The following is a 22,412-nucleotide window of genomic DNA, read 5'->3' on the forward strand; positions in this document are numbered from 1 at the left end:
GCTCTTTGCTATAGCTGCCGGGTTTTGGATTTGATAGATAGATTTCTCTCTCTTTTTGAGGCTGATGAAACCGCACTGGGCTCCGATTGTTATGAGCGATTTGCTGGGCCTAGAAAACCCAATTTCTGACTCTTCTCGTCTAGTCTCGTCACGTTTGGGGAATTGCAGTGCTCTGATTACTTTTCCTGTACCATCAAATTCAGAGGCATTCTTCGTGCTAGTGCCTGAAAATCTTTTAGGGAAATGAGCACTTGTTTGTCTGGAGTTCTTTCTTTTCCTTTCCTTGTGGCGATGATTACAAACTATCCGCGCTTCTGAGATCAAACGCTGAAGCACAAAAAGATAATGGTTGAATTTCTTGACATGAGCCACTCAAAAGTAACCAAAAGTTCTTGTTACAAACCAAAAGCTCTCTTAGATTCCAATCCAAAGTCGGCCAACTCCATGATAGTCAACGGCTACGGAGTCAACGGATAGCTCAATGGTCAATAAAATTCCCCATAACAGTCGTGGTCAGTCAAACCTTGTCATAGAACGTCAACGGTCCGGTCAACGGTCTCGGTGGCCAGGAGGTTTGCCAGGAGCACGTACCTGGATGGGCTGTGCTGCTCCATCTCCAGCACCAGACCCCCCACACTCTCCCCTCGCCTCACATCACTCTGCGTCCAGCACGCCCCCAGCAGCGTCCCCAGCGCCACATCGTCGGGCACGAATGGCATCGCCGCCAGCACCTCCTCCGACTCCTCCAGCATCCCCGCGCGCCCGAGAACATCCACCGCGCAGCTGTAGTGCTCCCGAATCGCCGCCACCCCAAACTCCGCCAGCAGCGCCCAGTTCCGCCACACCTCCGCCACCGCCCCCGCCGCCGCGCATCCCCCCAGCACCACCGTGAACGTGTTCGCGTCCGGCTGGATCCCCTCGAGCTTCATCGCGTCGAAGAGCGCCATGGCCGATTCAAGCTGGCTCGACTGCGCGTAGGCCGCGATCATCGTGTTCCAGGCGGCGGCGTTCCTCTCCGCCATGGCGTCGAACGCCGCCTTGGCCTCGCCCACGCGCGTGTTCTTGGCCAGCGCCCCCACGATGGAGCTCCACGACACGACGCTCCACTGGGGCATCCGATCGAAGGCGACCTTGGCGTCGCGGAGGCACGAATTCCTCGCGTAGGCCGTGATCATCGCGTTCCAGGTGACGACCGTGCGCTGCGGCATCGAATCGAAGAGCGCCTCGGCCTCGCCAAGATGCCCGGTTTGGGCATACGCTACGATCATCGTTGTCGCGGAGACTACGTTGTGCTCGGGAGAGGAGTCAAAGATCTCCTTGATCGATCGCGGATCGCTGCCAAGGAGGCCGTGACAGAGAGAATTGAAGCACGCGAGGTGCCACTGGGGCATCCGATCGAAGGTCTCGCGCGCTCGATCCAAGAAGCCCAATCGCGCGAACGCGTTGAGCATCACGTTCCAGGTGATGGAATCCCTCTCCGGAAGCTGCGAGAACATCGCCATCGCGGATTCCAGATCGCCCATCGACCGCGAGTGGAGCGCTGCGTTGAGTGACACGATGTTCCACTGCGGCATTCGATCCAGGAGCTCCAGCGCTGCTGTGGGCTGCGAGGATTTCGAGCAGCGGACGACGATCACTGTCCATGTCCCGGGCTCTCTCACGGGGATTCGATCGAAGAGGTGTTTGATCTCTTCCAGCGGGCGGTGATCGGCGCGAGCCAAGAAGGTCGCGGTCCAGGAGACGCGATTGTGCTGCGGCATTCGATCAAATGCCTGGATCGCGGCATCGGTGTCGGAATTCACGGCGAATGCCTCGGCGATCGCGTTCCAGGAGACGATGCTCCTCTCCGGGGTAGTATCGAAAGCGTTCTTGGCGCGTCTTGGATCCCTAGCCTCGGCATAGGCAGTCACGATCGTGTTCCAAGAGATCACATTCCTCTCGGGGATCTTCGTGAAGACGAGCTCCATTGCTTCGATCGCGAGGCTGCCCGCGTACGCTGCAAGGATCGTGTTCCAGGTGAAGATGCTGCGATCGCGCATCCAGGAGAAGAATTGCGAGAGATCCTCCAGAAGGGCGTTCTTGGCATAGGCAGCAAGCATCGCGTTCGTGGGGACTGGATGCTTGGGCTCTGGCATTCGATCAAACATCGCCCTCGCGGCGATCGGGTCACCATTCCTGGAGAAGGCCGTGATGATCGCGGTCCAGAGGAAGGCATCCGGCGGCTCAGTGCTAGCGGCGGCAAATCCCTCAAACACCGCCCGGGCATCGGCCGCGCTCCCCACGCTGCCATACATCTGGATGAGCTGATCGACGACGCGCTTGTCGGACCCCAGCCCCGCTCTCACGATCCCGGCGTGGATTCGCCGCGCGTCGGCTAGATCTCTCGCGCTGGAGCAAAGCCTCATGCCCACGCATTTTTAGGGTTCTTCTATACCAGAAGAAAAAGAAAAGATACCAGAATCTAGGGCTTTTGACCTTTTACAGAGAATATACCAAAAGAAAGGAAAAGATACCAGAATCTAGGGCTCTTTACTTTTTGCCCACGTGAAAAGCGCTGAATATGGACGGACGGATTTCGTAGGTTAAACAGTGTATCAGATCACAAGAGGTTTTTATTTCGTATTTTCTTCGCTCCCTTGTTCGTCGTCTTGTTCTTCGATGGCGCACGCAGTCAAGGAGCGTGCATCGTGACGTCGTGCGCGAGAAAGATCCATTCCTCGTGTATCGGAGGAGCCGCCGCGAGGTAAATGCGCTCTCAATCGATCGCCCCTTTTTACTCAGTCCGATTCGATCAATTTCGCGATCTCTCCACCAGACCTGGTCTCGGCGTGGATTCTTGCAGCGATTTTTAAAAGAGAGGAGCTGGGAATCCGGCGAATCGGCACTGTTTCTAGCTGGATTATGACCATCTTGTTCGTGGCTGTGGCAGATTAAAGGCGAGCAACGACGTGCTGCGCAATGGCGCTGGCCGTGTCGAGCGAAATTCGCATTGCCGCTCTGTCGCCATTCCCATCGCCGCCGCCGCCGCCGACCTCGACTTCTCCGTCATCTTGCTCGTTTCTACAAGCCAGCTATGGTGCCAGCAAGGGGAAATCGTCCATAGCTAGCATTCCGGGAAAGAAGACTTTGAGAACTATGATGAAGGTAGGGGGCTACGCGATTTTGCCAGAGGAAGAAAGTCCGTGTACTTTGCGAGAAAGGATGGGGCGTGGGCTGGATGTAAGTTGTAGAGCTCAGAGCACCGCTCCAGCCACGGAGACTGAGCAAGAAGGCTGGGAAAAGCGTCAGGTATATGATATGTTCTTGCGATTTCTCCAAGGTTCTAAAGCTTGTGCTCAAGCTGTCTAGAACGAAGCAGAAAATGGAGGATCGACGTCATCCTGGCACTGGACTCTAAACTGGAACGAGATCACTTCAAGCATTGTTGTTGGCTCTTGTCCACGAAGTCCCGACGATGTGGTATGTGATGTTTTTGTTTTACTTTTGGATGGCAGGCTAATTTGTATGGTGCCTGCCAGGATAGAATTGCCGAGGGATGTGGGGTCAATGCGATTCTAAGCGTGCAGTCGGATGTTTGTTTGGATGCTCTCAAGGTAATAGAGTTTGAGGATTGATGGTCTCAGAACTCTGATCGAGATTTGTATTTTGCGAGTCAGATACCATTTGAGAGCATAAAACGAAGAGCGTCAGAAAGAGGCGTCTACTTGGAGCGGGTCCCTATCCGGGACTTCGACCACGGTGATCAGGTTTGTTTTGTAGCTCTCCAGTTCATTTTTGTAGCTGGCCTAACTCATTGGTCTCAATCAGGCACTGATGTTGCCAGAAGCGGTGAGGATGTTAAACATGCTTGTCGCGCGAGGATTGAAGGTTTACGTCCATTGCACTGCCGGTATCAATCGTGCTACGTTAACGGTCGTAGGATATCTTACATTTATACAGGCAAGAGCTTCGAAGTGTTTTTATCAGAGTTTAACTTCGATTTCTTTTTCTCAGGGAATGGACCTCGATGACGCTGTTAATGTTATTAGATCAGCTCGAAGCATAGCGCATCCCTACATTGACTGCTGGATCGAAACCAGGAGAAGATTACTGGGTATGATAGTGAAAAAGTATTTAAGTGGAACAAAATTGATTTTGATGCAATCTCTCGTACAGACGGAAGATCAAAAGAGCTGACAGCCGTGTCAAGACAAATCTATGAATGTCGCTGCAGCAAGGGCCTTAGTGGCAATTCCAAATCGGACTGGGAAGCAGCACAGGTTTGTTCGATTGCAGATCTGCGAGAAATCTTTTATTACATGCTTTTTGTTTTGTAGAAACAAGCAATTACGAACACGTTCAATCGTTGGCTAAAAATCGATCTGGTAAGACAAGCCTCGCGGGTTTTCTCTGAGTCTGATTGCCTGACTCTTTCCAGGGAGTGATTGAAACGGAGCTGGATTTACTGGATCGACAATACGCTGCAGCGTTGAGAAAAGTCAAGACGGAGTTTGAGCGAGACATGTCCGATGCTCGATCAGAAAGAAACCACGTAAGCTTCGACTACACGCAGTATGTAGCAGCAGCAGCAGCGGTTGCTCCGACGTCAACAAGAGCCGGTGAAGAAGAAGACGAAAAGGAAGGATCAAACGAGGAAGAACTAACCGAGGAGGACGAGGACGAGGACGAGGACGAGGACGAGAACGAGAACGAGAACGCAGCAGTGGAGTGCGATGTCGTAACGCGTCAGTGTGTGACGAAACAAGACGAGGTGGTATGAGCGCCTCCATCCATTCCATTCGCTGTCAATTCTTTTCGAGTAGCTCGGAAGCTAAGCTTGATCTCACTGTGCTTCGTCTCACGCGATGGTGAAGTTTTTGTGTTTTTGTTCTTGCAGGATCTCATGTTGCAAAGGCCGCTCAGATGGTATCTGTCCAGAAGCCACTGAAAGGACTTTGATCGAATCTACATTGACTAAAAGGTACTCTTTTTTTCTTCTCGTACGTAGGAGCTGTCTCGCTCACTCTTTTGATTCTTTTTTCTTTTTTTTTGTTCTCTCTTGCTCAGTGCGCTCACTGAAATCGATGTGATGGTGGCGGGCAAAGTTTGAAGCATTCCGGCTATCATTTATAGCAGAGAGCGGGAAGAACAGTAGCGGCGGCGTTTTGGAGGGTTTCGGAAGCAAGAGAGAAGGAAAAGAGGAGCAAGGCGAAGCAAAGCAACCATGGTGAGCTACGATGCCGAGGGCGTGGCGCTGGCGATCCTTCTCTTCATCGTGGCGGGCATTTGCGAGGTTGGAGGGGGCTGGCTGGTGTGGAAGTGGAGGCGCGAGGGATGGAGCTGGGCCTTCTTCATCCTGGGCTCCATTCTGCTAGTGGTGTATGGGATCATCCCCACGCTCCAGAGGCAGACGTTTGCGCGGACCTTTGCGGCGTATGGTGGGTTTTTCATTGTGCTGTCGCTGGTGTGGGGCTGGATCACCGAGGGCGCGCGGCCGGATGTGTGGGACGTGGTTGGATCGATCGTTGCTTTGATCGGGGTCTCCATGATCATGTTTGCCAGGAGATAGGAAAATCTTACTCTTGAAAATATCTTTTCACTGTTTGTTGAGTCTGAGGTTTCATCATCTCCTGCAATTGCCCATGCACGGCAATTGTTACGTCGTGTTATCAAGAGCAACAGTGAAAATGCCCATCTGGTAAATGCTGCAATGGTAAGTATTTCATAGTTGTGAGTCTCATTTTATAGAAATCTACAAATGTGAAACTCTTTATGAGTTGAGCTCAAAGTCAATGGTAGTCAATGGAAGCCAAACATAGTCTATGAAGAATGTTATTGACTGCTATTGACCTTCATTGACTTGTGAGGTTCTGGTTAAGTTCTCTCTCTCCCCTGACCACGAACGCAAGTTTGCGAGCAGCACAAAAGTTTGAGCACTACCAGCGTCCATCTCCACCAGAGACCCTGCTGCTCGAGCCCCGATCTCCACACTGCTTCCGCCGAGCGTGCAACAAGCCGCGAGCAAGCACGTCCACTCGAGAGCGTCCGGGACAAAGGGCATATGAGCTATGAGATCCTGGCAGTCGACCAGATATCCTGAGCGAGCTAGGAGATCGACCAGGCACGAGTAGTGCTGCTTACTCGGCTTCACGCCGTGATCTGCCACCATCGACACGAACAAGTCCCTTCCCACGAAAGCTTTGCCTCCGTGGCTGCAAGCAGCGATCACCGCTGCAAAGCCGGCTCCGTCCGCCATCGCTGCGAGCTTTGTCTCGTAGAAAATGGAGCAAGCCGCGTGGAAGTGAGCGGCGTTGTGAGCGTAGGCCGAGAGAATGACGCTGTGGGCAATGGTGTCTCGCTCGGGCATGCCATCAAAAAGCCTCTTTGCTTCCCGGAGATGGCCGCCGAGTTGCGTGAACAAAACCAGCATAATGCTCCAGGCCACCACGTCCCGCTCTGGCATTCTTGCGTGAAACATCTCCACTGCGAGCTCGAGGTGGCCGTTTCGAGTGTAAGCGTCGAGCAAGGTGTTGAGCGATACCGAGTTATGTTGCGGCATCGTGTCCAGGACGTGCTTTGCCTCTTCCACGAATCCCAGGCGAGAATACGCAGCCACCATCGCGCTCGTCGAGACGATATCTCGTTCCGGCATCTCGTCGAAGAGCTGCCTCGCTTTGCTCAGTTGCCCGCTGTCGCCATATCCCGAGAGCATCGAATTCCAGCACACCAGATTCCTCTGCGGCATTGCATTGTAGATCTCCTCGGCCTCGCCCACGAAGCCGGTCTGGGCATAAGCTCCCAGCATGATGCTCCACGAAACTATGTCTCGATCGACCATCTCCGAGAACAATCTCTTCGCGTTCTTGAGCTGCCCGTGCTGAGCAAAAGCGCTGAGACAAGTGTTCCACGAGATCAAGTTGTGGAGCGGCATCTGATCCAGCAGCTCTTTCAACCTTTCCATGTCTCCAGACTGAGCATATGCAGCTAACATTGCATTCCATGACACGATACTCCTCTCCGACAATCCATCGAATAAGCTCTTGGCATCCTCAACTCGACAAGCTTGGACGTAAGCCGAAAGCATCACATTGCTCGCTACAAGATTCTTCTCGGGCATTGTATCCAGCACAATCTTGGCATCTTCCAAATACCCGGCCTGGGCAAATGCTGCGAGGAGAGCGCTCCAAGACACTATGTCGTGCTCTGGCATCTTACTGAACGCTAGCTTTGGTCTCTCCACGTCTCCATTCTGACTATAAGCCGACAGAATTGCGTTCCAAGACACTAGATTCGTCTCTGGCATATCGGCAAAGATCCTTACAGCGTCCTCCAGATGCCTGTTCTGGGCATATGCAGCAAGCATGGCACTCCACGAGACAATATCCCTCTCAGGCATTGTCAAGAACATCTCCTTTGCTTGGTTAAAACACCCGTGCTGTGAAAAAGCCGAGAGTAACCCATTCCAAGAGACGAGATTTCTAGCAGGCATTGCATCAAACATCAATGTCGCTTTCTCAAAATGCCCAGTTTGGGCATAAGCAACCACCATCGCGGTCCAGGCCACCAAATCTCTCGCAGGCATTTCATCGAACATAGTTTTTGATAACTCGATTCTGCCGTGTTGTGTAAAGATTAGCAGCATTGTCGTCCAGGACACCAAATTTCTCTGCGGCATCGAATCAAACAACGCCTTGGCTTCATCCAGATGCCCACATTGGGCATATGCAGTAAGAAGAGAGTTCCAAGACACGAGATTCCTGCCTGGCATCGAGTGGAATATCTCCCTGGCTTGATCAATCTGGCGGTTCTTGCAGTAGACTGTGAGCATGAGATCCCAGGAGAAACAATCCCTTGTGGCCATGGAATCAAAGACGAGCAGCGCATCCTCGGCGCTTCCACACCGCCCATACATCTCGATGAGCTTGTTGAGGAGAAAGAGATCAGTGGCATGGATCGCCGATTGGATGCGCTTGTGGAGCTCCCTTGCGACCGTGATGCTGCGGCATTCCTGGATCAAGCCAAGGCAGTCACTGCGTTTCATTCCATGATATAATTTTGATAAAGAACTCGTACGACATGACAGTCAGTGATCTGCCGTACGCTTGGGATCATCATGACGAACCCAGATCATAGAAGTTCTTCTCGAATTTCTCCATGGTGTGTGGCATTAGCCCGAGCTTGAGGCAAATCCGGCGCTTATCCATCCCATCCCGCAGCAAGAACAGCACGTCTGGCAGCAACATCGCGACGGGCGTCGCGAATGCCGCGGCGCCCCACCCGAAATCCAGCTGATCGAACGAGAACCTCGTCCAATCCGACACGATCGTCGTCTGCCGGAAGGATGGCAGCAGCCCGGACGATCCCTTGACGCTGTGCGCCGCCCGGAGAGCGTCGATCGATCCCCAGATGTAGTCCTCGGTGACGCTCGCCTTGGCGCTCTGGATCGCGCCCACCACCGCGTGGAATGGCGCCGAGAGGAGATTCCCCGCGGCGGCGTTGGAGTAGGCCATGATGAATGCGTTGCCCATGAATCGGTGCGGGAGATCGATCTTCGGCCGCGTGTTGACGGTGAATTCCAGCAGCGCGCGCTCGCCATCGCCGATCTCCAGGGCCTTGATCCGCGCGAGCCAGGCGTGCGCGGCGAGGACCTCGAATGTGGTGCACGAGGAGAGAGCGCTGCCCTCGTCGCGATCCATCGCCCTGGCCTTCAATCGCTGGATCATCTCGTCGCTGATGCTCAAGGCCTTGACGCGGCACTTGTGCCGAGCACCCAAATACTCCTCGATCGATTCGGCAGCGCTGGCACTACCCGGTCGGAGCAGTGGAATCCCCTGGAACCTCTCGCGGTAGAGCTCGCCGAGATCGATCGCGCGGTCGGGCTCTTCCGCCTTGATCTTGGGACGGAGGCGCTGGCGGTCCTGACAGGGCGGCTCGATCTCTTCTACCCCTCCTCTCGCCAGCGCCGCCCAATCCGAGAGGAAATGGAGCGCGCTCAGCCCGTCGAAGAGCTCGTGCCTGGATCCAAATCCAATCACGAAGCCTCCACACCCACATCGCGTCACCTGGAAAGCCAGCCATGGATCTATCGTGAAGAACACCAAGAACACGACATTTCTACCTGGGCCACGATCAAAGCGGTGTCGGAGCTGGGCGGGATCTTGTACACGAACTTCTCGAATTCCTGATTCGCGTCGCGCATATCGCCGAAATCGTCGATCCTCGCGTCGGTGGAGGCCTCCACGAGCACCACGCCCTGATCCCCGCAGTGGAGCTCCGGCTCGCCGGATTCGCCATACCTGATCCTGCCCGCCGCGGGGAAATGCGGCACGAGATTGCGCTCCATGGCGTCGCGGAGGCGATCGAAGACGCCGCTATCCCCGCCGGAGCGATAGAAATACAAGCTATACATGAAGAGCGGCGCCTGGCGATCGAGATGCGAGAGATACAAGACCTGGTGGCTCGATTGCGAGGATTTCGAATAGACGAGGACGGGATCTTCGAGATTGACGATCAGCTCGGCCGTGATCTTGGAGTGCCGGGGCCCTGGATCGTCCTGTTCTTGCTCATCCACCGCCATAGCCGGAAATATTTCGAAATCCCGGCCCTCCTCCTGCCTGGATTCTTGCATCGCAGCGACGCTCGATCGATTGCTGCTGGTCGAAAAGATGGAGTGACGATCTTCGTCCCGGCGCACTGGCAAGTAGCGAGGATTTTTGGATTCTACCTCCCAGTGCGAGGCAGGAACTTGTGAGAACAGCTAGCATGGATGGAATTTACGCGCCGCGCTCTGAAAACCCTGGCGCTGTCACGGGTGGTAAGACGTCCCTGTTCTCTAGGGCCTCTTTTTCAAATCCAAGAATGTTCGTTTCATCGGGCTTAAGGTCTAGCGGCTTTAATCTCCTGGCTAAACCTCTACAGAGATTTAGGGTTCTTGCGTTGCGGCCAATGGAGGCGACGGAGGCGATGGCGCCAGTGGAGGCGAAGAAGAAGGAGAAAAAGGAGAAGAAGAAGCCATCGCAGGCGCCAGTAGCTGGTAAGCAAATTTTGTCGCGAATGCGCTTCTTTCTTAGTCTCGAGCGCCTTGCAGCCAAGAAGGAGGGGAAGAAGGAGACCGGGCTTGGCCTCACAGTGAAGAAAGGGGAGAATTTCGGGGAGTGGTATAGCGAGGTAAGCGCATTACTAGGTTGGATCTCGGGAGAGCTTTGATTTTATCTTTTCAACGATTCATAGGTGGTTGTCATGGGTGATATGATCGAGTATTATGATATCTCCGGCTGCTACATTCTTCTTCCATGGTCTTACGCGATCTGGGAGTCGATCCAGGCAAGTCAATGATCTTAGATTTTCATCGCAAAGCGTAACTTTATTTCTTCTCTCCTTTTTGCAGCGTTTTCTTGATGGGGAGATTAAAAATCTAGGAGTGGAAAATGCGTACTTCCCACTGTTTGTTTCCGAGAGAGCGCTTGTCACGGAAAAAAAACACGTAGAGGGATTTGCTCCTGAGGTAGATCCGCGACTATTTTTTTCTCGATGCTAAGATCCAGTTTTCCAGGTTGCATGGGTGACAAAGTCGGGAGAATCGGCTCTGGAAGTCCCTATAGCCATCCGTCCAACCAGCGAAACCGTGATGTACCCCATTTTTGCTAAGAGGATTCGGGGTCACAGAGATCTTCCTTTCAAGATCAACCAGTGGTGTAACGTGGTTCGCTGGGAGTTTAAGCACCCAACTCCTTTCATAAGGTAGCTTCTCCTCGATTCTCTTTCTGAGATGATACGTAATTCTCTTTTCAGGAGTCGTGAGTTTCTTTGGCAAGAAGGCCACACCGCTTATGCAACCAAGAAAGAAGCGGATGAGGAAGTGTATGCGGTGCTTGATCTCTATCGAAGAGTGTACGAGGAATTACTCGCTATCCCCGTCATCAAGGGGGTGAAGAGTGAAGTCGAGAAGTTCGCGGGTGGACTCTACACGACGACTGTGGAGGTAAAAAGTCTGATTCGAAGCCTGAACTTATTCAACTGGTACTGTTTGTTCCAGGCATTTATTCCGCTCACTGGTCGTGGAATCCAGGGTGCTACCTCGCATTGCTTGGGCCAGAACTTTGCGGAAATGTTCGACATTGTTTTTGAGGACGAGAAGCGTGAGCGTAAGAAAGTTTGGCAGAATTCGTGGGGTCTGACTACTCGAACAGTAAGCAGTTTTTCTTTCTTTCTTTCTTTTTCCACTTGATTCCTGACTTCGTGTTTGCTTGCTACATGTAAGATTGGCGTCATGATCATGGTACATGGAGATGACAAGGGTCTGGTGCTCCCTCCTCGCGTCGCTCCAGTACAGGTTATCATAATTCCAGTGCCTTACAAGGACGTGGACACACAGAAGCTTTTTGACGCCGCCGCTAGCACAGCTCGCCAGCTTAAAGCCGCTGGACTGAGAGTGAAGGAGGACACGAGAGACAACTATTCGCCGGGTTGGAAATACTCGAATTGGGAGCTCAAAGGCGTCCCTTTGAGAGTTGAGATTGGTCCTCGAGATCTAGCAAACAGTCAGGTATGTTCACTTCTTTTGTTCTAGTGAGAACTTGGTTCTTTTGTTACAGGTCCGTGTTGTGAGGCGGGATACTGGCGCTAAAGAAGATGTGCCAATGGACAAGATCGTCGACCGTATCAGCGAGCTTTTGGAAGAGATCCAACTCCAGCTGCTAGAAAAGGCTCGCAAAGAGAGGGACGATTGCATCGTCAAGGCGTACACTTGGAAGGAGTTTATGAAGGCCCTGGACGACAAGAAGATGGTGCTCGCTCCATGGTGTGACGAAGAGGTGAGTTACAAGAACTTTGCATTTACATTTCCTTACACGATTGTTTGATATTTGGCAGAAAGTAGAAGAGGACGTCAAGGCCAGAACCAAAGGAGAGAGTGGAGCTGCCAAGACGCTGTGCATGCCTCTCGATCAGCCAGATCTCCCAGAAGGTATCACGATTCCTCGGGGCTGGTTTTCGCGAATAATTTCTCTTTTTTCTCAGGGACGAGGTGCTTTGCTTCGGAAAAACCTGCAAAGAAGTGGGCTCTCTGGGGACGCAGCTACTGAGAATGAGATTATTTACGAAGAAAATGGAAAGACAATTCTTTTTGCTTCTTTTGCCATCATAAAGTTCATCCATTCGGTACTTTTTTGTGATTTTTGGTTTAAAGTTTAAAGTGTAAAGTTGGTTTGCTCACGGTGGTTTGTTTTTCGGAGAAATCCTTCAAACGCAACAAAAGTTCCATTCATTCCATTCATTCAGAGCATCAGACCATTTCATCTCGGGCTCAGCACAGATTTCTCTGATAGCGAATGGATGCGAAAAAGATGAAAGATCATCACTGCACTAGAGAATCGAGAGAGAGAAAGGAAGAGTAGTTTGGGGGATGTTTATCACATGGTCTGTCCAAAGAGGTAATCGCGGCATAGCCGCTCCCCATGGCAATGGAATATGTGATAGCTGCCGCTCGGAATCCCGCCCCCGAGAGGGCGATCATCAACAAGCGCAGAAAATCAATCTGTGGCGACCCACCGTGGACCTTACGACACCAAAACAAGCCGCTCCACTTCTAGATTGTGAGTCCGTCCACGCAAAAACCCTTCGTTCTCGCGCATCGTTATAAAGCCCTCTCCCAGCCGCCATAAACCCTAAACCCTAATTAGGTCGAATCCCAGCCGCTCGTGGCGAGAGAGATCCAGGCCGTTGAAAAACTCGCGGGAGATTGTGAGAATATTCTGGGGATTTGAAAATTTTAGAGGCCAAGGGAGCTCTTCAAGTTGTCCACGCCCTTTCCCACGAAGTCGGTGACCTTCTCTGTGATGGGCTTGAGATCCTCTTTGGGAGGAATCTGGATCAAGAACAAGAAAAAATGCTTAGAACTTTGGCGAGAGGAAAAAATAAGTGATCCTGACCAGAGTGACATCCACAGGCCGGAGAGCTTCGTTGGCTTTCTCTTCGTCCTGTTTCAAGAAGCAAGAGATTTGTGAGGATCGAAGCAGTGTGATCGAGCTCGAGAACAGTCTTAGCACTTACCACGAGCTTGTAACCAAACTGGAACTCCTTCGCTGTTTTCAGCGTGGGGTAGGTCTTCACCACCGAGGCAATGATCTTCTCCTCGTCCTGGTCACATCTAAGAAACCATCGTTATGAAATTCCAAAGCCGATGTTTGTTTCAGTCCGATCTTTCCGATCGGCGTGCTTACTTTGTAAACAGCAGCACCGATGTTGTTTGTCAAGCTGTTGCCATAGATCTTCTTTCCCCACTCGTTCTTAGTGACTCCCACCATGAACTTTGCCGCATTTCCTCCCGAGACAATGTTTAAAGGGTACCAAAGTGGAACCTGGAAGAAAGTATTAGATTCCAAAGAACGAGCGATCGATCGTGAGCTTACGTTCTTACTGCGAATGAAGATCACGAATCGCGGATTGTCGTCCTCCGCCGCTGGGACTTTCGGGAGTGATCTTTGCTGCATCTGCTGCTGCTGCTGCATCCTCCGCATCGGCCCTTTCCTCTTAGACGCTTCAATCGTCAAGACTTGCAAAGATCGCTCGCTGCTCGCCATGGCTACCCGATCCATCGCCGGCGACCTAAATTTCCCTAGAAACGAGCTTTCCAATCGCCTCGGCTGCGCCGACTCACCGCAATGCGGCCTCGAAATCGTTGACACTGTCTCCATGCCCGACGCTCAACGCGAAATACCCTAGGTAGGACGATCGTCGGAGAGAGATAGAAGGATCGAGAGAAAAAGAAAGAGAGCGCCATACCTGGTAGTGGTGGATCTTATCCGGACGAAGGAGAGCCAGGGCCAGGGCAAGATTCGAACGCGTGACCTTTCTTTTGCAAATTAAAACTTACCGCCATAATTTAAATTTTAGGGTCCAGGATTTTAGCTATGGCTTCTTCTTGCTGGCTCTCGCCGCCGAGGCTATGGCGGCCGCTGCCAGTCCAGGTGAAGAAATGCCAGTGGCGACGGCGCAGGATCGGCGCTCGCATTTGCGCTGTTGGGGCTGATTTCAGCGACATCGATGCCACGGATGAGAGCGATCAGGGAGGAGGATTCAAGGGGGGCGGCGCGAGGGCAAAAAGGCTGGAGAAAGTAAGGTATGAGAAGCAAGCTCGCAAGGAGAAGGAAGACTCCACATACCCCGAATGGGCAAGGTTTGCTCATTCCTTTCGTGTTTGTGCTGACAAATGCTATGTATTTCCTTTGCTGCCAGGATTTTTGAAGACCAAGCTCGCAATGACGATGAAGTTCGGGAGATTCTCGGTGACAGCCTTGGCAATCCAGAGGAGATGGAAAAACGGGTGAGCACTTTTTCATTCGGAAAGAATTCATTCACTCTTTTTCTTGTTTTTTCCTCTTTTTTCTTTCTTTATAGTTGAGGGACAGGGTACTACGGAAAGGAAATGACCTCTTTACTCCGAAGACTGGTACTGCTATACCTCTGGAAGTACAGTTCCGAGAGTACGTTTCCATAGTTCTTTCTCGCTCATTTTTGTTTACTGTAATTGTCAACACAGCTTCGATCCAGCGGGAGCATTTATTTGGTTCGAGCTGTGTGGTGCGCCAACAGAAAAGGACTTGGACATCATCGGAGGCGTAAGTTCACTTTAAGATGATTAAAGTGTGATTCTTAAGTGGCAATCCAGGTCTTTAGATCATGGTACATTCTTGGCAAGCTGGGAGCTTTCAACACCTTTAACATGCAAGTAAGAGCGATGATACAAAAAATTTTGTTCACTGTGTGTTTTTTGGAGATTTTTCTCAGCTGACGAAGTTGCCAGTAGAAGCACCACCAAAGTACTCCGCGGAACTAGCCAAGCAATCCTTGCCAGCTTACTTCCACAACATTGGCGATATAGAGTACCAAGACACTATCGGAAGAGTCTGGTAAATCTCGGAAGCTTCTATTACGATCTAAAAAATCTTGCTTTTCAACAAAGCAGGGTCGATCTGGGAACGTCCGACCCGCTTGCGTGGGATGTGATCATAAATTCCTTGTCTGCTGTAAGCTCCGAGTAAGTCTCACTAGATTTATGCCTCTCGATAAGAAAAAACCTTTTTTTTTTCCTATCATTGCGTAGCCATGTCGGCATGAAGTTGCTCGTGTTTGGCGGTAACAAATTTGGCGACTGGGAGGACGGAATGAAAAATCCCGACGATGGCTACAAAGTCTACAAGATCTAAAGCCACTGACGACATGATATCCTTTCAATGAGAGGTAAGCATTGGTTGCTTCTCTTGGTTTCCTTCCCTTGTAGAAAGTGATTGGAGTGACTGACCAGACCGACTTTGTAGGGCCTGGGAATCGAACCGATTTTTTCACGTAAAACGGCGTGGCTGGCTATGGTGGTGCCAAGTAAGCCCTATTTGCATGGGACACGTGGGTGCTACTGGAAGTGACACGTAACACTTGGCGAAAATGGAAAGCCTTGGCGATGGCGCTGGCGCTTTGCGCAGGAGGACGAGGAATCTAGATCTTTCTATTCTCTCCCTCTTCTTTTTCTTTGTTTAGGGCCCGGGAATAGGGAGAGCAGAGCTGTTGTGGCGATATTTTATTGTCTTGCATTGCATGGCTGCTAATAAGCGCGACTTGGCATGATGCGTGTCAAGATCACAGCGATCCATCATTTTCGTGCGTAATCGCATCCACATCTCCTCCTCCTAGCTTACTAGGTCTAGATTTCGAGCGCGCTCGGGCGGGAATGGGGCGATTTCGTCTGGAATGCGTCCTCTGGTTGCTGATTCTTGCGCAGCAGGCCTGCGCTGCGAGAAAATTCGAGTGGAAGAGGGATTCGAGTGCAAGCGACGAGTTCTTGGAGGATCAATCCGCCCGTGGCACGCGATGGGCTGTTCTACTCGCTGGCTCAGCTGGATATTGGAATTACAGACACCAGGTAACTTAGCGATCAAAGAAATCTTGGCTCTAGTATTATTAGAACTTTCTTTTCTTGTTCTTCTCGAGGATCTAGCTCTAATGTTTTGGAAAAAAAAATTCCAGGCGGATGTTTGCCATGCGTATCAACTCTTGAGGAGGGGAGGTATGAGAGAAGAGAATATAGTGGTGTTCATGTATGACGACATCGCGAATAACTTTGCGAATCCCCGGCCTGGAGTCATGATAAATCACCCCAATGGAGACAACGTTTATGCGGGTGTTCCAAAAGTGAGAACAATCTCTTTCATTCTAATAGACAACTTCCAGAACACTAAAAGGCCTGTTCTTTATTTTTCCACTACAGGACTACACTGGAGATCAAGTCACAGTGAACAATTTTCTGGCAGTCCTTCGCGGGGATAAAGAAGCTCTTCAAGGCGGCAGTGGAAAAGTTGTGGAAAGTGGTCCAAATGATCATATCTTTGTGTTCTACTCGGATCATGGGGGTCCTGGCGTACTTGGTAAGGCACAGCTTCATTCTTTTCCTCTTTCGGTATATACTTAAACATGCTACGCAGGTATGCCGGTCACTCCGTATTTATATGCTGTTGATTTGGTCACAACTCTCCAAGATATGCACGACAACAATAAGTACAAGGAAATGGTATGCTTGGCTTTGTGTTGGAACGGGGAAGTTCTGACGACGTGTTTGCGGTGATCACAGGTGCTTTACATTGAAGCTTGTGAGAGTGGCAGCATCTTTGAGGGATTACTTCCAAAAAACTTAAACATCTTCGTGACAACGGCATCCAACGCTGTTGAAAGCAGCTGGGGAACCTACTGTCCAGGAATGGAGCCTTCTCCACCACCAGAGTATGATACTTGCATCGGAGATCTTTACAGTGTGGCCTGGATGGAAGACAGGTACCTGAGATCAGAAAGAAATGGTTATGGAATTGAATTGGCTTCAATCTTTTTGCAGTGAAGTACACAATCTCGACCATGAAAGGCTGAAGGATCAGTACAACACTGTAAGCGAAAAAAACAAATTTGCTTGCTCGATCGATGCCATTCTTATCATTGTGCATAACTTTGCAGGTAAAAGCGAGAACCTCTGACGCGAATACTTATAGAATGGGATCCCATGTTATGAAGTATGGAGACACGAACATGGACAAGGAAAGGTTATCCTTGTATCTCGGGTTTGACCCGGCCAACGCCAATTTGACTTCCTACAGTGAAAAAGCTGTAGAATTGCTGCCCGTCGGGCTCAAGCTTTTTCTCCAAGACAAACCGGCTTCAAGCATTGGCCAGCGTGATGCCGACTTGCTACATTTCTGGCAGAAGGTATTGTCTCATAAAGCTTTGTAGCTCCAATTTTTCACGGTTCTCTAGATTGCGTCAGTACACTGGTGTTTTCTTTTATCTTTTCGACTTTTCTAACTTTGTCTCTCTCTCTTTTTCTGCTTTGCTTTGCAGTACAAAAACTCCAAGGAAAATTCACTAGAGAAGTCCAAGGCATTGCAAGAGTTCCTGGACGTGATAGGAAGGCGTACGCAGATTGACAGGAGCGTGGAACTTGTGGGAAGCGTTCTGTTGGGCTCAGAATCTGCCTCCCAAATCCTCAACTCCGTGAGACCCGAGGGACATCCACTTGTCGATAATTGGGATTGTCTCAAGGAAATGGTGAGTGCCTCCACACTTTGGTTTCCATCAAAGCAAACCTTCCTAACGGAACGAGCTGACGGCTCTCCTTTTTTTTAACAGGTTCGAGTCTTCGAGACCAAGTGTGGACCTCTCGGACAGTATGGGATGAAGCACATGAGAGCGTTTGCGAATCTTTGCAATGCGGGTGTCGATCCCGAGAGGATGAAATCAGCAGCAGGAGCTACGTGTGGTGGTATCTCTTACGTAGACGGTCATGATACCGCAAGCCATTCAAGTTTCTAAGCACGCAAGCCATTCAATCTTCTAGGCAAGTAAGCGATCAAAGTTTTGCATTTAACAGAAGACTAGATAGAAAGATAGATCATCTTCTATGTAGCTACGTTGATAGCATAACTTCTCCTCCTTCCACTTGTAAAAACCTTATCTACAGGGAATTCATGAAGAACTTTGAAGAACTAGAACACTTTCTGATCGATCAGTGAGGCTTTGGCTTCTTGAGTAAAACTGTGGGTGAAGATCGCAGAGCTCGCGCTCGCTGCTCTTGGATGAGCTGCTCGGCAAACCAATCCAGCCGCTCGGCATTGGTTTGCTGCAAAGCTCTCATCCCTCCAAATCCCATATGCTCCATCGCCTTTTGCTCGAGAAGCTCATCCGCCACGGAAGCCAATCTTTTGATATTACTATCGCTTGGATCGTCGGATTCGGCTGGATACCCCGAGGCCGGCATCACAGTCTGCGAGGAGATAGAAAACAAAAAAGATAGAAGTTTAGCGATGATTGCTCGTGCCCAGAAGGAAAACAAAGAAAAAACCCGGCTTTTGGAGCTACTTACTTGGAGACGAAGGTAGTTTTCTCGACCAGCCGAGGACGCGTACGCCATGGCCAGCATTTGATCCACCATGTCCGACACGTTGTCCAAAACTATCTCCGCCGCCGGCCTGGCCCATTGGCACGGCCCCCAGTCGGCCACTCCCTTGTCGTACCGCCGCTCAAACACACCGCTGCCCAGTGACAGTAGCAGCACGTCGCCGGCGTCACGTACCGCGGGAAACTCCTCGCCGTTGTGGAGGACGTGCGTCATGGCCGCCGCTGCCGGGTTGTTCATTACCATGCCAGCGTCCACCGCGGTACAGCGCGTCGTGCCGTCGACCGACGCCACGGCCGCCGGAGGAAAGAGACCCGGCGTCGCGGATGCCGCGCGGCACACGTCCGAGAGCCGGAAGTCCCATGCCGCGGACTCTAGCGCTCCCGCGCGGGAGAAGAGGAAGGGAGCTGACGTGGCCAGGTCGTAGCACGGGACTAGTACGGGCTTGAGCGTGTCGCGCAGTGTACGGTCGCCCAACATGTCGCGCAGCACGGCATCGAGGCCGTCGGTGGAGAACTTGGGACCCGTGCAGCCGGCGGTACCGCGCGGTGTCGCCCCAGGGACGGTGCCCGTCGCCGCCGCCGCCGGGTTCTTCTTCCTCCTGGAGAAGAGCTTCCGGAGGAATCCCCTCTTGGGAGCCGGATGCGACGATGCCGGCGCCTTGAGCTCCTCGATCCGGCGCTTGAAAATGGATCTCCCCTTGTGCGCGATGATGCTCCAGGCCTCCTCGGCGGAGAAGAGCGGGCGATTGGAATCGCTGCCCCCTTTGCCGGTGAAGAGCATCGTCCCAATCATCCCGCCCACATTGGATCCCGCCACGATGTCGAAGAAATCCACGATTCGCGCCGAGGAATCGCCCGTCTTGAGCTGCAGGAGGCGCTCCAGATGCGCGAGGAGCTTGGCGGGGATGATCCCGCGCATCCCCCCGCCATCGATGCTAAGCACACAGACCTTGCCGCGCTGGTGCTGCTGGAGGTGGTGGTGATTCTTCTTGGTGGCGCTGCCGATGGAGTGGTGCTCCTGGTCGAGCCAGCCATTGATGATGCGAGGAATGTAGATGGTGGCGCCGCCATTCTCAAAGTACTCGGTGATGAGTGCCTCCTGCCATCCATTCTCGAGCTTCTTCACGGGGCTGCCACCGCTTGGGTGGTGGTGATTCTTGTCGATCATGCCATTCTTCGCAAGAACAATCTGGTGGTACTGCTCATGATGCGTAGCCATGGTCGCCGCCATCGCCATATCTTCGAAGAGTCCCAAAGAGATGGAGGGAAGATCTATATCTAGCAGAGGGGAGCTAAACTATCCATTCGATGGTGGAAGCCTTCAAATGAGAACTTTGGAGCGACCCATCGATCGATCAGAGGACTTGCGGGATTTGGACCAACCGATGGATCGATACGATCCTTGTGCAGCAGATCGGATGCTCGGACAAGCAAAACGGGAACTAGGCTAAAAGCCAGACAGGGGAAACAAAGAGAGAGAAGGAGAAAAACGCGAAAACGCTCTGCATTCTGCGTTCTGCTCCTGCGCCTGCGCCTGCACCTGCATCTGCATCTGCTCCTGCGTCTGCTTTCTGCTGCGGGCGGTGAACATCACAAACTGCTCAAGATTTGTCGCGCTGCTTGCTCCGCTTTCCTTGTCAATCCCGACTCGCTCACACTCTCGCGCCCGGTTTTTATTATTCCCACGATGCGGGCTTGCGCATTACATGCCACCTCTCGCAAGCATCCAAAACCCCAAAAACAAAACCCCCCAAGGGACAAGAACAACCAACAGGAAAGCCACGAAATTTCGCTCGCAATATCAAATGCCAATCACTGTCTGCTGGTGATTTGCTGCTCCACCCCGCAAGAACAACGCAAGAGCTTCTTCGTTCTTGCCTTCGCAGGATCGGTGGTTCTTGTCGAGAGAGAGAGAGAGAGATATCGACCGCAAAAGCCCCAACAGAGCAACACACCCACACTTTCCTTGCTACTGCGATTCTGCGAAACAAATAATGCCGATGATTCGCTGAGTCTCTCTCGGGATCTCTTTTTCCAAGCGCACACACACAAGGAACAGCCAACAAAACAATCTATCGCTCGCAACAAATCAATCCATCGCTCTTCTTAAATGCCTCCCAGTCTAAACCATACCCCTGAATATGCCCATTCCGGGCATATTCCCGCGCGAATACAGCATAAATGCCCATCGTGGTGAAAATACATGTGAGAGCGTTTAACCCCGCGCGTAATGAGCGCCAGCCAGCTATTCATTATTTTTACAAATTACACCTGATTCTTCTTCCAAGTTTCATGGCAGTAATTTTCACCTCTCGTAAAAATCTCGCACTTGCCACTGACATTGACAGTGATCCGAAATGTCTTGGGTGTTTGGGAGGGAATGAAAACGGCATCTGGAGATTCCTTTGAGTTGACCAACATATATCGATCAAAATCAGCTTGTCAACACCTCTCACATGATCCGCAAAGACCCATCAAGTAAACAAACGAGAGGAGAAGCGGGGATGAAAACAAAAGAGTTTAGCAGCTCGCAATTGATGGATCTGTCGAGACTTTTCGAGAGTAAACACGCTGGAGTTTGTTTTTGTGGAGAAAGTGTAGTGGAAGCATCAAACACGCCGACACTTGCTCCCTCCAATTCATCCTCTTATAAACAAAAAAATCCAAAACTCTGGCAGGAATATCGTGTAAGTGCTCGAGCTTAAGTTGCATTTGGCTTTGTGTCATCTCTAAGGTTGAGATTATGCTTCAACCAAATGGAGAAGTTTCGCCATCATTTTGCCCCTTTGTGTGGGTCAGCCTGTGCTCGTAAGAGTTCGTGTCATGATTGCCACAAGAACGTATTCTCAATGCCTGGGATCGATCTTTTTATGAGCTTTTGAAGTTTTTGCTTCTAGTGGGCTGCTGTTAACATCGGACCAAGTTTCCAGACTCCACTCAGAGAAAAGCCTGGAGATTAGTTGAGTGAAATTTACAACACAAAGAAAACTGCTTTCCTGCTGCTTCTGCTGCTGCTGATGCATGCGTTGCGTGCCAAAAAGCAATCAGATCGTCCTCACGAGCACCGAGAGGTTTTGCAATTTGCTGCTGATGCAAGAACACTCATTTGAAAAATAGAGAGCTACAAAAGTAAAACAAACCGAAAACAAGAATAAAATATGACTTTCCCTGGCAAACAGTTCTGAAGAAAAAGACCATGGCATAAAAACACATCCCCAGACAAGTTCTCCTCTTAGATCTGGTCCAAAAATGAAAGTTAATTTCTCTCTTTCTCAAAGAAGAATGTAAACAACAACACATACATAGTCCCACCAACTTCTCTCACAACTTTTTCCAAGTTCGTGAATCATGCAACATGCGCTCCCATTGCTTGCCTCGTTGCTTCTCACATTTCCTCCTTTCGGTGCAGATTGAAGGGTATGGGGCCACCGCCCAAAGAGCTGCTGCTGTTTCTTCCCGGGCCACCACTTTTGTTTCTCTCCATTACCCTCTGCAACTTCCGATGTACCAGAAAAGTTCTTTTTCTGATTTCCAAGATCCGATCCTGTTGCATCTCGTGGCAGAAAAGGTGGTGGGCATCTTGGCTCCGTAGTTGTCGTCGCCACCCCCTCGTGCAACGAGATCAGTCTCCAGACAGGCTCACCTGAACAAATTCTGATCATGAATGTCGAACTTATACACACATCTGCACGTTACCTTAAAAGTTGACATTCAACACTCCTTCGAAGTCAACAAAGCATCAAAAAATTTCATTCTGTGAAACATGCACCTTGACTCTTGACTCTTATCAACCATCCAAGAGTATCTTTCTCAAACCAGGAAATGAAACCAGTCTCACTCATTAATATTCTAAGGTGTAAGAAACTTTGAAAGAGTAGAATGGGTATAATAGTTTAAGTAGTAATCTGTTGTGGATTGAGATAGATGAACCACGACTACTGCTAAGAAATTAGAAGAATAATTCTGAAAGAATTTAATTTTAGAGTTGAGCATATTTCACA

General features: G+C 51.0%; 10 protein-coding genes and 1 non-coding gene across 15 annotated transcripts; 6 read left to right on the forward strand and 5 right to left on the reverse strand.

Annotated features, from left to right (window-relative positions):
- Positions 1–286: 286 nt before the first annotated feature.
- Positions 287–371, forward strand: LOC112347348. Its single transcript, XR_002992743.1, has one exon. It is a non-coding gene; the product is annotated as a small nucleolar RNA U36a (small nucleolar RNA).
- A 156-nt stretch (positions 372–527) lies between these two features.
- Positions 528–2,405, reverse strand: LOC9643143 (pentatricopeptide repeat-containing protein At4g02750). The gene has a single exon (XM_024683766.1). The coding sequence runs from the start codon at positions 2,403–2,405 to the stop codon at positions 528–530; it is 1,878 nt and encodes a 625-aa protein (XP_024539534.1).
- A 184-nt stretch (positions 2,406–2,589) lies between these two features.
- LOC112345052 (phosphoglucan phosphatase DSP4, chloroplastic-like) lies at positions 2,590–5,583 on the forward strand. Of its 4 annotated transcripts, none has more exons than XM_024670905.1 (12): positions 2,590–2,743; positions 2,816–3,288; positions 3,349–3,459; positions 3,519–3,593; positions 3,657–3,746; positions 3,808–3,939; positions 3,994–4,093; positions 4,156–4,259; positions 4,317–4,364; positions 4,418–4,753; positions 4,854–4,960; positions 5,047–5,583. In XM_024670905.1, the coding sequence occupies exons 2-12, from the start codon at positions 2,959–2,961 to the stop codon at positions 5,087–5,089; spliced, it is 1,476 nt and encodes a 491-aa protein (XP_024526673.1). In that variant the 5' UTR covers positions 2,590–2,743; positions 2,816–2,958; the 3' UTR covers positions 5,090–5,583. The 4 variants fall into 4 exon arrangements, with proteins under 4 accessions (XP_024526673.1, XP_024526666.1, XP_024526678.1 ...); XM_024670898.1 differs by having other exon boundaries at positions 2,930–3,288; XM_024670910.1 differs by having other exon boundaries at positions 2,930–3,288; positions 4,877–4,960.
- On the forward strand, positions 5,110–5,583 carry LOC112345060 (UPF0060 membrane protein Ava_2216-like). Its single transcript, XM_024670935.1, has one exon. The coding sequence runs from the start codon at positions 5,204–5,206 to the stop codon at positions 5,546–5,548; it is 345 nt and encodes a 114-aa protein (XP_024526703.1). The 5' UTR covers positions 5,110–5,203; the 3' UTR covers positions 5,549–5,583.
- A 238-nt stretch (positions 5,584–5,821) lies between these two features.
- Positions 5,822–8,020, reverse strand: LOC112349417 (pentatricopeptide repeat-containing protein At4g02750-like). Its single transcript, XM_024683848.1, has one exon. The coding sequence runs from the start codon at positions 8,018–8,020 to the stop codon at positions 5,822–5,824; it is 2,199 nt and encodes a 732-aa protein (XP_024539616.1).
- Positions 8,015–9,797, reverse strand: LOC9643144 (omega-hydroxypalmitate O-feruloyl transferase). The gene is made up of 2 exons (XM_024670929.1): positions 9,098–9,797; positions 8,015–9,041 (listed from the first exon to the last, which is right to left on the reverse strand). Exons 1-2 carry the CDS (start codon positions 9,605–9,607, stop codon positions 8,091–8,093), a joined length of 1,461 nt encoding a protein of 486 aa, XP_024526697.1. The 5' UTR covers positions 9,608–9,797; the 3' UTR covers positions 8,015–8,090.
- Positions 9,798–9,876: 79 nt separating this feature from the next.
- LOC9633060 (proline--tRNA ligase, cytoplasmic) lies at positions 9,877–12,141 on the forward strand. Its single transcript, XM_024672861.1, has 11 exons — positions 9,877–10,012; positions 10,067–10,146; positions 10,210–10,302; positions 10,367–10,483; positions 10,532–10,719; positions 10,771–10,960; positions 11,015–11,167; positions 11,240–11,524; positions 11,574–11,792; positions 11,851–11,944; positions 11,998–12,141. The coding sequence occupies exons 1-11, from the start codon at positions 9,925–9,927 to the stop codon at positions 12,060–12,062; spliced, it is 1,572 nt and encodes a 523-aa protein (XP_024528629.1). The 5' UTR covers positions 9,877–9,924; the 3' UTR covers positions 12,063–12,141.
- A 442-nt stretch (positions 12,142–12,583) lies between these two features.
- On the reverse strand, positions 12,584–13,834 carry LOC9633061 (protein HHL1, chloroplastic). 2 transcript variants are annotated; one of them, XM_024672868.1, is made up of 6 exons: positions 13,762–13,834; positions 13,389–13,697; positions 13,200–13,337; positions 13,030–13,116; positions 12,909–12,956; positions 12,584–12,844 (listed from the first exon to the last, which is right to left on the reverse strand). In XM_024672868.1, the coding sequence occupies exons 2-6, from the start codon at positions 13,671–13,673 to the stop codon at positions 12,749–12,751; spliced, it is 654 nt and encodes a 217-aa protein (XP_024528636.1). In that variant the 5' UTR covers positions 13,674–13,697; positions 13,762–13,834; the 3' UTR covers positions 12,584–12,748. The 2 variants fall into 2 exon arrangements, with proteins under 2 accessions (XP_024528636.1, XP_002961342.2); XM_002961296.2 differs by lacking the exon at positions 13,762–13,834 and having other exon boundaries at positions 12,679–12,844; positions 13,389–13,735.
- Positions 13,835–13,889: 55 nt separating this feature from the next.
- Positions 13,890–15,628, forward strand: LOC9643145. The gene is made up of 9 exons (XM_002960643.2): positions 13,890–14,155; positions 14,215–14,302; positions 14,377–14,462; positions 14,519–14,597; positions 14,648–14,707; positions 14,767–14,888; positions 14,945–15,016; positions 15,083–15,219; positions 15,297–15,628. Exons 1-8 carry the CDS (start codon positions 13,890–13,892, stop codon positions 15,183–15,185), a joined length of 876 nt encoding a protein of 291 aa, XP_002960689.1. The 3' UTR covers positions 15,186–15,219; positions 15,297–15,628.
- LOC9633062 (vacuolar-processing enzyme beta-isozyme) lies at positions 15,305–17,999 on the forward strand. The gene is made up of 9 exons (XM_024669759.1): positions 15,305–15,895; positions 16,000–16,164; positions 16,241–16,397; positions 16,455–16,540; positions 16,601–16,800; positions 16,859–16,907; positions 16,975–17,223; positions 17,356–17,562; positions 17,644–17,999. Exons 1-9 carry the CDS (start codon positions 15,704–15,706, stop codon positions 17,824–17,826), a joined length of 1,488 nt encoding a protein of 495 aa, XP_024525527.1. The 5' UTR covers positions 15,305–15,703; the 3' UTR covers positions 17,827–17,999.
- Positions 17,857–20,499, reverse strand: LOC9643146 (patatin-like protein 6). Its single transcript, XM_024669752.1, has 2 exons — positions 18,377–20,499; positions 17,857–18,277 (listed from the first exon to the last, which is right to left on the reverse strand). The coding sequence occupies exons 1-2, from the start codon at positions 19,646–19,648 to the stop codon at positions 18,020–18,022; spliced, it is 1,530 nt and encodes a 509-aa protein (XP_024525520.1). The 5' UTR covers positions 19,649–20,499; the 3' UTR covers positions 17,857–18,019.
- Between the last annotated feature and the right edge of the window lie 1,913 nt (positions 20,500–22,412).

This window comes from Selaginella moellendorffii, unplaced genomic scaffold, assembly GCF_000143415.4.
Source record: "Selaginella moellendorffii unplaced genomic scaffold, v1.0 SELMOscaffold_0, whole genome shotgun sequence".
In the NCBI taxonomy this organism is placed as follows: domain Eukaryota; kingdom Viridiplantae; phylum Streptophyta; class Lycopodiopsida; order Selaginellales; family Selaginellaceae; genus Selaginella; species Selaginella moellendorffii.

What these genes read in the sequence shown, in the direction of transcription:
- LOC9643144 (XM_024670929.1), bottom strand. Translation starts at nt 9,607, where the DNA reads ATGCAAGAATCCAGGCAGGAGGAGGGCCGGGATTTCGAAATATTTCCG. An exon ending in CCGCTTTGATCGTGGCCCAG is followed by an intron (nt 9,042 to 9,097) that starts GTAGAAATGTCG and finishes CTGGCTTTCCAG; the next exon opens with GTGACGCGATGTGGGTGTGG.
- LOC9633060 (XM_024672861.1), top strand. Translation starts at nt 9,925, where the DNA reads ATGGAGGCGACGGAGGCGATGGCGCCAGTGGAGGCGAAGAAGAAGGAG. An exon ending in CACCCAACTCCTTTCATAAG is followed by an intron (nt 10,720 to 10,770) that starts GTAGCTTCTCCT and finishes TTCTCTTTTCAG; the next exon opens with GAGTCGTGAGTTTCTTTGGC. An exon ending in TCAGCCAGATCTCCCAGAAG is followed by an intron (nt 11,945 to 11,997) that starts GTATCACGATTC and finishes CTTTTTTCTCAG; the next exon opens with GGACGAGGTGCTTTGCTTCG.
- LOC9633062 (XM_024669759.1), top strand. Translation starts at nt 15,704, where the DNA reads ATGGGGCGATTTCGTCTGGAATGCGTCCTCTGGTTGCTGATTCTTGCG. An exon ending in TTTATGCGGGTGTTCCAAAA is followed by an intron (nt 16,165 to 16,240) that starts GTGAGAACAATC and finishes TTTCCACTACAG; the next exon opens with GACTACACTGGAGATCAAGT. An exon ending in GGGATTGTCTCAAGGAAATG is followed by an intron (nt 17,563 to 17,643) that starts GTGAGTGCCTCC and finishes TTTTTTTAACAG; the next exon opens with GTTCGAGTCTTCGAGACCAA.
- LOC112349417 (XM_024683848.1), bottom strand. Translation starts at nt 8,020, where the DNA reads ATGAAACGCAGTGACTGCCTTGGCTTGATCCAGGAATGCCGCAGCATC.
- LOC112345052 (XM_024670905.1), top strand. Translation starts at nt 2,959, where the DNA reads ATGGCGCTGGCCGTGTCGAGCGAAATTCGCATTGCCGCTCTGTCGCCA. An exon ending in GTTGGCTAAAAATCGATCTG is followed by an intron (nt 4,365 to 4,417) that starts GTAAGACAAGCC and finishes GACTCTTTCCAG; the next exon opens with GGAGTGATTGAAACGGAGCT. An exon ending in TGACGAAACAAGACGAGGTG is followed by an intron (nt 4,754 to 4,853) that starts GTATGAGCGCCT and finishes GCGATGGTGAAG; the next exon opens with TTTTTGTGTTTTTGTTCTTG.
- LOC9643145 (XM_002960643.2), top strand. Translation starts at nt 13,890, where the DNA reads ATGGCTTCTTCTTGCTGGCTCTCGCCGCCGAGGCTATGGCGGCCGCTG. An exon ending in ACATACCCCGAATGGGCAAG is followed by an intron (nt 14,156 to 14,214) that starts GTTTGCTCATTC and finishes CTTTGCTGCCAG; the next exon opens with GATTTTTGAAGACCAAGCTC. An exon ending in GACACTATCGGAAGAGTCTG is followed by an intron (nt 14,889 to 14,944) that starts GTAAATCTCGGA and finishes TCAACAAAGCAG; the next exon opens with GGTCGATCTGGGAACGTCCG.
- LOC9643146 (XM_024669752.1), bottom strand. Translation starts at nt 19,648, where the DNA reads ATGGCGATGGCGGCGACCATGGCTACGCATCATGAGCAGTACCACCAG. An exon ending in AAAACTACCTTCGTCTCCAA is followed by an intron (nt 18,278 to 18,376) that starts GTAAGTAGCTCC and finishes ATCTCCTCGCAG; the next exon opens with ACTGTGATGCCGGCCTCGGG.
- LOC112345060 (XM_024670935.1), top strand. Translation starts at nt 5,204, where the DNA reads ATGGTGAGCTACGATGCCGAGGGCGTGGCGCTGGCGATCCTTCTCTTC.
- LOC9643143 (XM_024683766.1), bottom strand. Translation starts at nt 2,405, where the DNA reads ATGAGGCTTTGCTCCAGCGCGAGAGATCTAGCCGACGCGCGGCGAATC.
- LOC9633061 (XM_024672868.1), bottom strand. Translation starts at nt 13,673, where the DNA reads ATGGAGACAGTGTCAACGATTTCGAGGCCGCATTGCGGTGAGTCGGCG. An exon ending in TCTTCATTCGCAGTAAGAAC is followed by an intron (nt 13,338 to 13,388) that starts GTAAGCTCACGA and finishes ACTTTCTTCCAG; the next exon opens with GTTCCACTTTGGTACCCTTT. An exon ending in GGCCTGTGGATGTCACTCTG is followed by an intron (nt 12,845 to 12,908) that starts GTCAGGATCACT and finishes TTCTTGATCCAG; the next exon opens with ATTCCTCCCAAAGAGGATCT.